The sequence below is a fragment of the Quercus suber genome, unplaced genomic scaffold (assembly GCF_002906115.3).
Source record: "Quercus suber isolate HL8 unplaced genomic scaffold, Cork oak 2.0 scaffold_20, whole genome shotgun sequence".
Lineage (NCBI taxonomy): Eukaryota > Viridiplantae > Streptophyta > Magnoliopsida > Fagales > Fagaceae > Quercus > Quercus suber.
The window spans coordinates 1,284,270-1,297,475 of record NW_027069485.1 but is presented as its reverse complement, the minus strand read 5'-3'; the positions used below and the strand labels follow the sequence as shown (position 1 = coordinate 1,297,475).

The following is a 13,206-nucleotide window of genomic DNA, read 5'->3' as shown; positions in this document are numbered from 1 at the left end:
TTAAATCACTTAGAATCTGTTTTAACCAAAAAAGAAAAAAAACCAAACAAACAAACGGAAGAAACAAACTGATGACCTCACACAATCGAGTTGCAAGATGAGAATGGCCTCATCATATACATTTTCTATTATCGACCTACCAATTATTTATGGCTCATCACCGACTAGTGGAAGCACTCCAACCTGTCTTCTCTCCCTGTCACTTTTAAAGACAATTCCAAGTTCTACGACCATGTCATTAGATAGAAATACCTCTGCAAATTGAGGAAAAAACAAAAACTTATTAAAAACAAACAACCCCACTGACCATGCACGAGCACGACCAAAATTTTCAAAAGGCAGTGCTTGGAATAATCAACTAAGGATACAATTTCAAAGCTCTTAACATTATTTTTTCCCGTTCTGTCTCTTTCGTCAGTCCTCTCTTCTCCTTGTTTAGGTAAAGTCCTAAAGACTCTTTTTTTCCACGTTTGCTTTTTCTCCAAGTTCTGCTTTCAGATTTTTCAGAACGTTTCCCATAAAGGGCTCAATTGTTTCCTGAATCTTTTCAACTCTTATTTGTTTATTTCACTTTATGTCTTCGTCTCCGAAACCAGCATATTAGTGATCCATTTTGAGGCAAGTCAATTCTTGGGATTTTGGGTTTTGTAGTTTTAAGTTCATATTGTTTAGTTCCTGAGGTACACAAGGCATTTGATGCAGTTTTCAATCTTGAATTTTGATATGGTGCTATGAGATGGTTCCATATTCTGGGTTCTTGACTTTTTTTTTTTAGACATCGCCTTTTTCTCAGAGCCACTTTTACTTTGTCTGAGTTGGCGTAAATTTGATCCAATTGCTAATCTTATTTGGATATTGTCCTTTGTGTGAGCTTGGAGATATTTGTAGACAGACTTTGGTTTTAAGTTTTGTACAACAGTGGAAGCTAGTATGGATGGGTCACAGGGTAGTTCGAGTGCCCCGGCGCCTTTTCTTATAAAAACATATGAGCTGGTGGATGATCCAATAACGAATTCCGTCGTGTCATGGAGTGAAAGTGGTTGTAGTTTTATTGTGTGGGATCCCCCAGAATTCGCTTCAGATTTGCTTCCCAAGTATTTCAAGCACAACAATTTTTCAAGTTTTGTCAGGCAACTCAACACATATGTAAGTCCAATACTCTTTCTTATGGAAGCGATTGGTATATTTAAATGACTGGTTTCAACTTCCAATTGTAGTTTGATTTCTGTATTTGTGTTTTGAATTTATTGCTAATATATTAAAGTACATCTGTAAGAAAATTGGTTTTTCTTCAATTTGAATGTTTTCTTTTAGAATTCTTGCTTAAATTCATTTGGATATGCAATTGCAAAGTTGTTGTTTTGTTTCTGTTTGGAAATGATTTCATTTCTTGGTTTTTTTTCCTGAATTTTACTAGTGTTAAAACTTTTGTGCTAATTTCAATGTACATGTAAACTCATTAATTTTTCAACAGAGATTTGTTCTTCACGATTCATGTCCCTGCGTATGATTTATTGGAAATTTTACACTCATCTCTGAATTCAATTTAAGCATATTAGAATGGCTTCATATTCATTATATTATGATGTCTATGTTCCCCCCTTCCCCGTCCCCGCACCCCACATTTTTCCTCTTATTTTGAGTTTTTCTTGCTCACTATGAGTGCCTACTTTAAGTTTGTGGCCTATAGTTGTCTGCATATAAGCATCCTTGCATAGAAGTATTGTAACAGAACTTCTATTGCTTTTGAACGTGAAATTGCCTTGATTTTTAGACTTTAACTTATAATCATGTCAAGAAAAGTATCTTTGAGGAGGTGGCTAAGGGAGTTCTTGTCATGTGCAGAAAGATTTAGCTTGTTCAGTGAGAACCTTTTTAACTTACAATTACGAGTGTGTATAGAACTAGGGAATGTTGTTAGTAGGAAGAATTTATACGTTTTCAGGACATGAACATCACAGCTACTGTGAAGGATCATTAGTTACTAGTAGTATAAGCTCCTTTTTTCAAGGATCACTTAAAGTTGTACTTGGAAAAGGAAGAATTGCAATATATTTAGTCTGAATATATTAAATGACAGAAGTTGATTTTTGAAAAAGCTTCTGAAGATAATTGAGAATGCAAAGGGATGTTTCCTTGTTAGATTGGGAATGGAATGTCATACCTCTGGTTCGACAATTGTTTTCCTTTTGGATTAATTGTGAATAGATTTAATTGAAGATTTTTGTATGCTTGCAAATTCTATGGTTTCAGATTAGGGGGTTCCTTGTTAGTCTTCTGTTATCAATGAGGTTAGTGAGATATGGATTGCATAATACAGATTACTTGAAGAGGAGGGAAGACGTTAATTAGCTGATTTCCAGGCATTATTCAGCTTTTAGTGTTTAAGAAAGTATCAGGGATCTTGTGAGGAGATAGGTTGGAAACTAGGCATTGGCTGGTCTGCTTCTCTAGTAATGTGCCTGGAAATCCCTTCTATCTTGTAGCTTGCTATCACAGTAGATCAGAAACTCAGGCATCTCAGCGGAGATGGGTGTATTTCAAAGGTCCAAATTTCACCGTTCAGCCAGTTGAAATAAATGGTTGGCTTCTCATAGTCATATTGGGGATGAAAGTATGCTCAATGCTGTCATGAAAACATGTTTGAGGCTGAGGTCTGCTATCTCCGGTGGGCTTTCATAATCCATCCCACACATTTGGGCAGGTATTGCTGAAGTTGTGGAGGTGGCAGATTGAAGCTTTCTGATAGACTGGTAGAGCATACTTCTCATAACAGAGTTTTTAGGGGCTAGCCAGGAGATTTTTATGCTAGTGGATCTCCTTGAGAGGGGTTGTTGGAAGTCAAGTGCTGATGATTTTTTAACAGTAAGAAGGGAGAAGCTGTCTGTGTGCTCATGGACCATGAGATTTTGTTTGGCTTGTGGTAGCTATTCTCTGATGGTCCTACACATTGAATTGGATACTATCAAAAATTGGCTAAACTTAGCTGTTTAAAAAACGGGTAATGAGGTTTAAATGCCATGGATTCAGAAATGCTACTGCAGTGCTGACAGAAGTAAATGCCTACCTGAATCAGTAATGGTGATACGGTTAACCTGTTGCCTGAGAATTCAATGCAGTAGCTAATGTTCTTGCTGTTTAATGTGTATGGTTGAAATGGGTGAAAGTCTTTTTTATGAATACAAGCTGCCTAAAAGAGTTTGTGAGGTACATGATATGCATATACATATGCATGGATTTACACATTTTATATTATCTATAAAGCTTTTCAACTAGTATTTTTGAACTGCTGATCCAGCAGTAGCTTAGCGGCATGTTCTTGTCTCCAATTTTAAGATTGGACTGTTTTATGTTTAATTGATATGTGATCTATTTCAATATTCCTTTTTTGTGCAATTGTTTTGTGTGGTTAAGGTGCAGTTTTCTATATTTAAATTCAAGCTTCTCTTGTGTATTACCAGGGATTTAGGAAGATTGATCCTGACCAATGGGAGTTTGCAAATGAGGAGTTTCTAAGAGGACAAAGACATCTTTTGAAGAATATTCATCGACGCAAGCCAGTTCATAGTCATTCCATGCAAAACCAAGATCATGTTTCAGCCCCATTAACTGAAACAGAAAAACAGGAATTTGAGGTGGAAATTAATAGACTGAAACACAACAATGGCTTGCTACAGTTGGAGCTACAGAGGCATCAAAGTGACAATGAGATTTTTGAACTTCAAATGCAGTCTTTTGGTGAGAAATTGTGGAATATGGAACATAGACAGAACCAATTGATGGCCTTCTTTGCTCAACTTCTGAAGAAACCGGGATTCGCATCTATACTTATGCAAAAATCAGAAATTCATAGCAAAAAGAGAAGGTTATCGATGCCTAATCACTTTCATGAAAGAGAAGTGGAAGAGAAGTGGAATTTGAATTTCCAAACTTTCCAGAAAGAAGAACTGGATGCAATATCTGCTCCAACATTAAATTTGGAGCTGATTGAGAAGTTAGACTCATCATTAAATTTTTGGGAAAATTTTCTGCATGAAGTTGGTGAAGTTTTAAGTGAAGAAAAGTATGATATTGGTGCATTCTCACAGCCCCCTCCTATCACTGTCACAGAAATACATGATACTGATGTGAATAACCAGCCTTGCTCACCTATATCACATGCATATTCCTCGCCCAATTCAGCAGATACTCATTCCAGAGCATCCCCAGAGCTGGTTGAGTCAATGAATCATGTGGACAGCCCTCCCTTATCATCTATATATCTTGGGGTTGACATGATGCCTAACTCTTCAGGGATTGATATAAATTTGAAGCCTGCTAGGGCTCAAACGGATGAGACCTTAAAAGAAAGGGTAGAAGGGACAACAACTGCATTGCCAACTCATCCGAATGATGTCTTCTGGGAACAATTCTTGACAGAACGACCCGATTCATCTTATAGGCAGGAAATCGAGTCAGAGAGAAGGGATACGGATGGCAGAATCAGGAATAACAATGCAGCTGATCACAAAAAAGTTTGGTTCTACTCGAATAATGTAGACAACCTCACAGAACAAATGGGATATCTGACTCCAGCTGTATAATAATCTTGTTGATTCTTCTTCCACCTGATATTTCAACTGCTTGTGTATACCATTTTAATTGATAGGTTCACTTACTTTTCTTATGTAGTTGTAGGCATGCCACTAGTTGAGCACTTGAGCTCATTGTTGCGGTGCACATCAGATGTATACCTGTTAGTTTCTGATGTTACGAGAGATTGGTCATTTCTGTTAAATTTCTATATGTATATGATAAAAGTTATAGGATTTGCACATTTGCAAAATTTCCTTCCTTCTTTAGTTATATGAAAGTTACTTCATGTCCAAGCATTTACCTTTACTTGCCCTCCTTTGCTTTGGTCATTTTTCTAATTAGGAGATTGCTGAGATAATGGAAGCTTTAATATTTATTTATTTTGAATGCAGTTAATTATAGTGAATTAATGTGAAATAGAAACAGAACACACAATCACATGAGAACACCAAAAATTACATGGTTCAACCTTAAACTATGTCCATGGACAACTTCAAAGAAAAAGTTTCATTAACAAAATAAAGAGCTTACAATAATAGATAAAAGCATTCTTGCAAACGCAAATCTCAAATAAACCCAAAAGTCTTTTATTATGAATTTTGAAAATTTACCGTTTAGACCCCAAAATTACGGCTTATATCAATTTCAAGCTTATTACTAATTTAAGCCCAATTTTAAATATGATTAGCCAATTGATATCTACATACTACATGGATACACAAGCACAATAGGAAATCCCAAAACAGTCACAAGTACCCAAATACCGCAAAGCGTTTATAAAGAGAAAAAAAACTAAAACGAATCATTAGCTTTGCTTACATTCGTTTTTTATATATTTTTTTGCTAAAGCTTTGCCTACATTCGTAGTTTTGCCGTCCAAATTGACTTTAATTATTTTATGGAAGTAAAAAGTTTACATGAGCCGTGTTTTATTGAATTTTGTGCTAAACACCTCTGATCTATTTTGTCACACTTTTATCATACAACTTTGTGCCAATTATTACGTATCAATGATATCATAGTATATTTGTGAAATTTTGAAAGTTTCTTTATTATTTTGAGAAGATGAAAATTTGAAAGTTGAAACGTCCAAAGTCATTTTTTTAATACTAATTTTTTCAATAAACTTGAGAATTTTTTTTTTTTGAGAAGAAAAACTTGAGAATTTTGTTGTGGAACCATGAACCAAAATTATTTTATGGAAGTGAAAAGTTTACATGAGCCGTGTTTTATTGAATTTTGTGCTAAACACCTTTGATGTATTTTGTCACACTTTTATCACACAACTTTGTGCCAATTATTACGTATCAATGATATCATAATATTTTTGTGAAATTTTGAAAGTTTCTTTATTTTTTTGAGAAGATGAAAATTTGTAAGTTGAAACGTCTAAAGTCATTTTTTTATAATAATTTTTTCAATAAACTTGAGAAATTTTTTTTTTTTTTTGAGAAGAATAAACTTGAGAATTTCGTTGTGGAACCATGAACCAAAATTACTAACAATCTTGATGGGAAGATGCAATTTTGCTCATACTGTTTCGGTACGTTTCAAAAGAGTAGAGCCAACACTTCAACACATTTTTTACTAATAATTTTTTTTTAAGCACTGTAATTTTCTTTTTTCTTCTAGAGATAAGCATGTCACTTTTTTATGACTTTTTTCAATTTCACTTAATATAAATTAAGGAGTCATATGATAAAATCCCTTTAATTTTAGGATGTGGAATAAATATGTTGAGTTATAGAGGATAAGCACAATAAATAATGATAAAAACAAATATTTATTATTAACGTGTGTAGATTCTAGTTAGCTCAAATACCAAATTTTCTTAAAAGGTATCTATTTGATAAAAGTAGACGGTAGTCACAAAATCATTTAATGCAACCACAATTTCATTTATAAAAAAAAAAAAAAAATCTAAAATCCAAAATTTATTATATAGTACTATATATGGTAGTTAGTAGTTACATAGCCATTTAATACTTTATTGCAGGCAACATATCCTAGTTAAAAAAAAATTGTTTAACTAATTTTAATTTGCCATAAGCTGCTAAAGAATAATAATTTAAATAATCCTAACATTTTATAGGCCTACTATAAATTCCACTAAATGGTGCAACAGGAAAAAAAAAGGGAAAGTAAAATTAAAGATGGATCAATAAATATAATCTTAAAAATAAAGCAATAGAGGGACCCATATTTATGAATTGAAAAAAAAAAAAAAAAAATCAACAACCCTCCCATATAAGGGAGTTTTTTCTCTTTGAAATTCAACCATTGCCCACAACAACAGACAATAATAACACCCGAACCTAAAAAAACGACCAAACTCATCTGCTGACTTTGCACCTACAATTCTATGTATAATTTAATCATTGCTTTCAATTTACAATACGTTTATTTATTATTATTATTATTATTACTTGTTATTACAAACAATATTCCCAGATCGGATCTCTCTTTCTCTCTCTTTCTTGTTCTTTATAGACACAGAGATATCTCTCTCTGTCTCTAGCAATCTCTGTAACAATTTTCAGGTCAGAATATAATCATCAATGTTAAGCATTGTTGGGTTTTTGACAATCTTTCGCTACTTTCTTTTATTTTTGATTTCAGATAATGAATGTTTTCTTTGATTTTTCTGTTTTTCCCAAGTCTTGGAATTGATCTGAATCTTGTAATGGAGACCTATGACGTTTATTTTATTCTATTCGGAATTTTCCTGTTTGGTTGCTAAGAAAACCCTGGAATTAATTAATGAAATGTGGGTTTTGATGCTTTTATTATTTTAGCTGTTTAGTTTCCAAGAAAGCATTGAAAAAGATAGCTCAGCTTAGCTCAAAGCAGACAAATTTATGGTATTTATTAGTTGGGTTTGTAATTCTTTTTCTTCATGTATGTGCATTTGATTGGGGAATGGCAACAATGCCTAGTAGGATAGATGTTTGCTCTTTTGTAAATTTCAATTCTGTATTGTTAAGCTGATTGAACATTATTGATTTTGGTTGAATTTGGATTTTTGGGGAATTTTTCTTTGGCTATTTTTGATGGGAGTTTTCATCTGAACAGGTAGCTTTGGAGATTTCAGAGTGATTTGAATATATCAGACTGGCTATTTGAGGTCTTGAATAGTTAGGTCGCGAGAATCAATATAACTTTGATTCGTAGTTCGTCTGGAGAAGCTTCAAGGAGTCTTGAGGTTAAGATCAATCTGAAAATTGTATGCTTATAATGTTTGTTGTGTTGGATAATCTTGCTATCTGATTTGATGGAAACTGAAGTTGGAGTGTATGGATGGGTTTAAGTCAGGATAGGAAAGGAGATGGTCGAGCGTGATTTGGATACAGAAAACACTGGGTACACGGGAGTCAACAACACTCAGAGTGGCAACCAAGGTTCAGGTCTTCGCAGGGAGCCCTCATTCTCAGGCTGGTGTGATGAGGATGGGAGGGTCTGTTTAAATCATCAATTAGAAAATGCTGATGAATGTGTAGAAGAAGACTCTGATTTTGAGTTGCCTTTGCTTCAACAGGGGGAGATAGAAAACGGGTTTTTGGGTAGGGAGGACTATCATAAGTTTAAGGATAGAAGAATGTACTTGAACGGTAGTAATAATATGGATGATGCTTCCATTCGTGTTGGGAGGAATGAAAATGAGAAGTATGTTCCTTTCAATATTGAAAATGGGTCTGCAAGGGAGACCAATGGTGCCGATATCTCTATGTCAATCGGTAATCATGAATCAATGGCACCATATTCCAAGGATCCTATTTCTGTTGCCATTGTGTTGAAGACATTGTTTTTCATACTTGTGTGGTACACTTTCAGTCTATTATTGACCATGTAAGTTCCTTCTATGCTCATTCATTTATTCAATGCATAGTGTTTCACTTAGTTTCCTCATTGATGCAATGGAAATTTCTTTGGTTCTTATTATGTGCTCTTTTGATTAGATATAACAAAAGCCTGTTAGGAGAAGATTTGGGAAAGTTCCCGGCTCCTTTATTGATGAATACTGTCCATTTTACAATGCAAGCTGTTCTGTCATGGGCCATCACATGGTTTTGGTCTCATAGGTTTGAACCTAGTGTGGCTATGTCATGGAGGGATTACTTTTTGAGAGGTAAATTTTTCCACTTAAATTTATTATGTCAATTTGCTGCCTAAAAACTGATTAATTATTCTGTTTATTTTTTCCAACCAAGCTAGTGCTGAAATCTTTTGGTTTGAAATGATGGTTGGTTTTGGGTTTCTAACACTTTGTGGTTAATAGTACTTTGAAAAAAAATTGTGGTTGTTCAGAACAGATTTTAATTGAATTGGGATTCTCCTCTTTTCTTGTTTGCTTCATCCTAAATGTGTTATTGTATCTAACAAAATAGAATTCTATATTATCTATAACTCAGATGTAGTTGTGTACTTGGAACATATGAGATTCAGGAACTGTTTAATGCGCTGGAGCAGTGTGTTTATTGATATTTGTCTTTCTTGTATCCTCTTGCCATCTGAAATCTATAAGAAATTTATTTTCTGATATAAAAACTTAAAAGTTATTGGTAAAAAGTAAGAAGTTAGTCTTGTGATTGAACATACAAATTATGCAGAAAGCCTATATGCATATTAAGTGAAGGAAACTGAGGATAATGAAAGTACTTGTATGTACCATGCATTTTTTTATTAGTTGTGAGAATCCTGCAATCTTTTGTCAGTAACTTGATTGCTTTGATATTTTGTTGGCAACATGACCAATAGTTAGCATCGAAGAACTTGTCAATTCCTTAAAAAGTTTAATGCAAGCTACCTGGCTGGGTGATATAATTTAAAACGAATCCTCGCTACACTTATAGGCAATCTACCTTAATGTGTTCCAAGTACTTGCTTGGATATTTTGTAGGCAACATGACCAATAGTTTGCATCAAAGGACTTTCCCAACAGTTTAATGCAAGCTACTTGGTTGGGTGATATAATTTGAAGAGAATCCTTAATGCAAGCTACCTTAATGTGTTCTGAGTACGGAATATGGAATGAGCAGTTTAGTCAACAGAGTTTCTATTGTCAAATTAAGGTCTTAGTGCTGGAGTTTGTGTGACAATAGAAATATGCATGGGGCCTGTTTCTTCTTGTATTAATATGATAAGACAAAGATGAAGAAGCCCTGATTTTGATGAAGAGATGAAGATCATTGATGCTCCCCTTGCTAGGAGAGAAGGAAAAGGAAGATGAGCTGACTGGTAGCAAAAGAAAAAAAAATTGTAGGTGAGAGAAAGGAAACTGTCTGTCCTGTTTGTTTGGTTGAGAGGAATGAAAGAGAAGGAGAGGAAAAAAAAAAGCAGAAAAGTGGGCCTTGAAAACATATAACAAGAAGTCCCTTCCCTTTCAAGTACCCAAGTGCGTTTGTCAATTTTAGTTAGCGATAAAGAATTGATAAGATGAGACATTTGAAGTGAAGTCAAGTTTGTAGTTCTAATTTTTGTTTGATAATGGAAGGATTAGAAGAGATTTTTGTTAGAAAATATTAAGGGTCATTGAATTTTGTTATAATGATTGTACAATATGATTTAAATGTTGTACTTGAACAATTCCTTTTTTTTTTTTTTTTTTGAATAAGTATACTGATATAGGGAAAATTAGGAAATTTGTCTACGTTTTGTATGTGGTAATTTGAGAGAAAATAGTGCTGTTTAGGGGCTGTGTGAACGGTATCCGTGAGCCAACAAAGGTGAACGTGCCTATTGTTGAAAACACTAATTTTATTAATCAACTCATTCATTTTTATTTTTTATGAATAATCAACTCATTCTATCACCTTTGAATACATTGAGCACAATATATATAAAGACTCTTACTTGTACTCGTAGTAATAGGATTCCTACCAGTATTAGGACTACTATAAAGATAAGTACTTAACTTGGACCCAAAGAAAATAAACCTAAGATTCTTAGAATACCTTAGAAGATCTTAGACTCAACTAAATTACCAAAATACCCTTAATTTGCAGGAATTATATAAATTTCAGATTTTCCTGAGTATAAAATTGACTTTAACTAATAAAATAAAATCCAAATTAAAAACTGTTTTAATCCTAAAAGACTCATATGTGGACCCCATAAAATAATTCTTGAATAGGAAAATTTGCAAAGTAATAGCAAATTAGTCTTCCATGGCTTCATCATATATTTGAACACTTCCTTCCATTTTCACCAAATCCTTCCAATTGTTTACTAAATTATTGAGGTCGTACATCATTTCATCTCTCTTCACTTCCCTCGTTATCCAATAACCAGACGAGAAGTGATTCAAATTTTGACAAAGTTCTATGAATCCAAGTACACACTGAAAGTTTGATCTGGATATGTGTGTGTGTGTTTTAACTGATCCCTGTTATCCATATTGTTAGGTATGCATGCTCTGCAAATCAGAAGAAGAACATGAACATGATTGAATCTCTTATATTTTGCAGTAAATCACCATTTGGGTGAAGCTTACTCAAATTCTCCCTTTCTTAGTAGAGAAATGTAAATTGATTTTTATGAATGTACAGGCAAGCTGTTAATAACACATTACTTTCTTTTGCTTGATGAGTGGTTTAATTTTAATTCTCAAAGAGGAGATAGATATTATCTTCAAGTGAATTTTGCTGAAGAAATCAGTAAAATATTTTATGCTTATCTCAGACATTGCATGTGATTTATTTTCTTGGTTGATGATAAATTACGTCTTGTATGCCCATATGTTTATTTCTTCTAATTAATATTATTTAATTTATATGTTTCTTGATGCAAAATTTCTGTAATTGCTTGTTAAATTAACTTTTCTATCAACTAATGCTACAGATGGACTTTGCCTTTCACAGTTGTACCAACAGCTCTTGGATCAGCAATGGACATTAACCTGAGCAATGCATCCCTTGTATTTGTATCTGTCACATTTGCCACAATGGTTAGTTATCTTCTACTGTACTACAGCATCATGGGATAGTTATCATCTCAATAAAGTTTCTCTATATGCTATATGCTTACTAAGTCCTCATTTTACCATTTTTAAGGTTCTAAGCAAACATACTTCTTTTGTTTGTGCAGTGTAAATCTGCTTCTCCTATATTTCTCCTATTATTTGCATTTGCTTTCAGGTGAATCTCTTGTCAATTAAGCTGTATTACCTGTCTCTTTTTCATATGAATAACCTATGTGAATATTGTGTATTTTTTTCTGTTATTAAGAGTTGATGTGTCATTTTCTGTTGTTCTTCAAGCTGATCTTTTAGTTTCTTGAACATTTTGGCCCCATTTGGGATTGCCTTTAGAGAGGGAAAAAAGATCTTTAAAGCTTTTTAGCAATATTTGTCACCTCTTTGGAAATTTTGCTAAAGAGCTCCCCATGTAGAGTATTTCAACATGACTATTCCACATGGCATAGGCATGATGAGGTGGCCAACTACTCCATAAAAGCATTCTAATGTGGTTGAATAAAATACTCAGCAAAGAACCTTCTTTTCAAGATGTGATTAAATGGTTCTGCCGTTTATTCTAAAAAAAAAGATGTGATTAAATGGTTTTTAGACATGTGAATAGTTGTTGTAGAAGTTAGTTAGACATGTGACCAACTGTTTTAAGCGTGTTATTCATATGCTAGCTATAGTCTGTTATAATTGACACACATGATTAATTGTTTTTACATGTGTGCTAGCTATAGTTTGTTGAGGGCTTGTTATTATTTAGGGATGATGTCATCATGTTAGCATAACCAACTACTCTCTCTTAACTCAATGTTCTCTCTTTTTCTTTGAAAGTCCAAATTTTTTGTTTGCATTGCTTTCCCCCCCACACCCCCCCCCCCCAAAAAAAAAAAGTCAATAAACTACTTTAAAACTCTTTTGAGCACTGTTATAACTTTTAATAATAGAAACAATGAATATATAGAAATGTCTACATTTATTTTTCAAAATGACACTAGATGCCCACATGTTCTGAGTGAAAGTTGTAATAATAATAATAAGGTAAAAATGCAAAAGTGACCCTTGTGGTTTGTGAGTAATTTTCACAAAAAATCCCTGTACTGTCAATTTAAAATTTAAACCCCTGACATATCAATTGACCAAATTGATTGTTGTAATAAAATTTAATTAAAATTTTTCTGAAAAAAACTCTTTTTCTTTTTCTTTCTTATTCTAATTCTTTCTCCTCACGACACAACCACCCGCACCCTCATCCACACTGTGACCAATAACCCCCAAACCCGCACCGCTTCCAAATTGGTGAATTGTAGTAACTCTAGTAAGCAACACTCCCCCCTTGGGGTCCCATCTCTTCAAACCCAGATTCCCTCTTGAATAAAAAGTCTCAGTTAAGTTCAGCTCCATGCTCTTCAGACACGTAATGAAGGTGGTACAATAGCTCCAATAGACATTTCTGCTCACCTTAGAGTCCCAAAAATCAATAGAAATTTAGCTCATTAATAATACTACACGAAAATTTGCAATTATTTGCTCCATTTGGTTGAAAAAATTCAGAAAATCATAAATAAAATCATTTTTCATTTCCTGAACTTTCTCAGCAACCATACAGAAAAGTTTCCTGCTTTAACTCATTAATAGTACTACATGAAAATTTGCAATTATTTGCCCATTTA

The 13,206-nt window shown here is 33.6% G+C and overlaps 2 protein-coding genes across 5 annotated transcripts; both read left to right on the top strand.

Annotated features, from left to right (window-relative positions):
• The first annotated feature begins 258 nt into the window (after nt 1–258).
• On the top strand, nt 259–4,881 carry LOC111999782 (heat stress transcription factor A-4b). The gene is made up of 2 exons (XM_024031896.2): nt 259–1,146; nt 3,462–4,881. The coding sequence occupies exons 1-2, from the start codon at nt 931–933 to the stop codon at nt 4,581–4,583; spliced, it is 1,338 nt and encodes a 445-aa protein (XP_023887664.1). The 5' UTR covers nt 259–930; the 3' UTR covers nt 4,584–4,881.
• Nucleotides 4,882–6,856: 1,975 nt separating this feature from the next.
• Nucleotides 6,857–12,391, top strand: LOC111999781 (probable sugar phosphate/phosphate translocator At1g06470). 4 transcript variants are annotated; one of them, XM_065762709.1, is made up of 6 exons: nt 6,859–7,115; nt 7,648–7,777; nt 7,888–8,421; nt 8,532–8,701; nt 11,433–11,518; nt 11,659–12,391. In XM_065762709.1, the coding sequence occupies exons 3-6, from the start codon at nt 7,901–7,903 to the stop codon at nt 11,710–11,712; spliced, it is 831 nt and encodes a 276-aa protein (XP_065618781.1). In that variant the 5' UTR covers nt 6,859–7,115; nt 7,648–7,777; nt 7,888–7,900; the 3' UTR covers nt 11,713–12,391. The 4 variants fall into 4 exon arrangements, with proteins under 4 accessions (XP_065618784.1, XP_065618781.1, XP_065618779.1 ...); XM_065762707.1 differs by having other exon boundaries at nt 7,884–8,421; XM_065762703.1 differs by having other exon boundaries at nt 7,648–8,421; nt 11,659–12,389.
• The last annotated feature ends 815 nt before the right edge of the window (nt 12,392–13,206 follow it).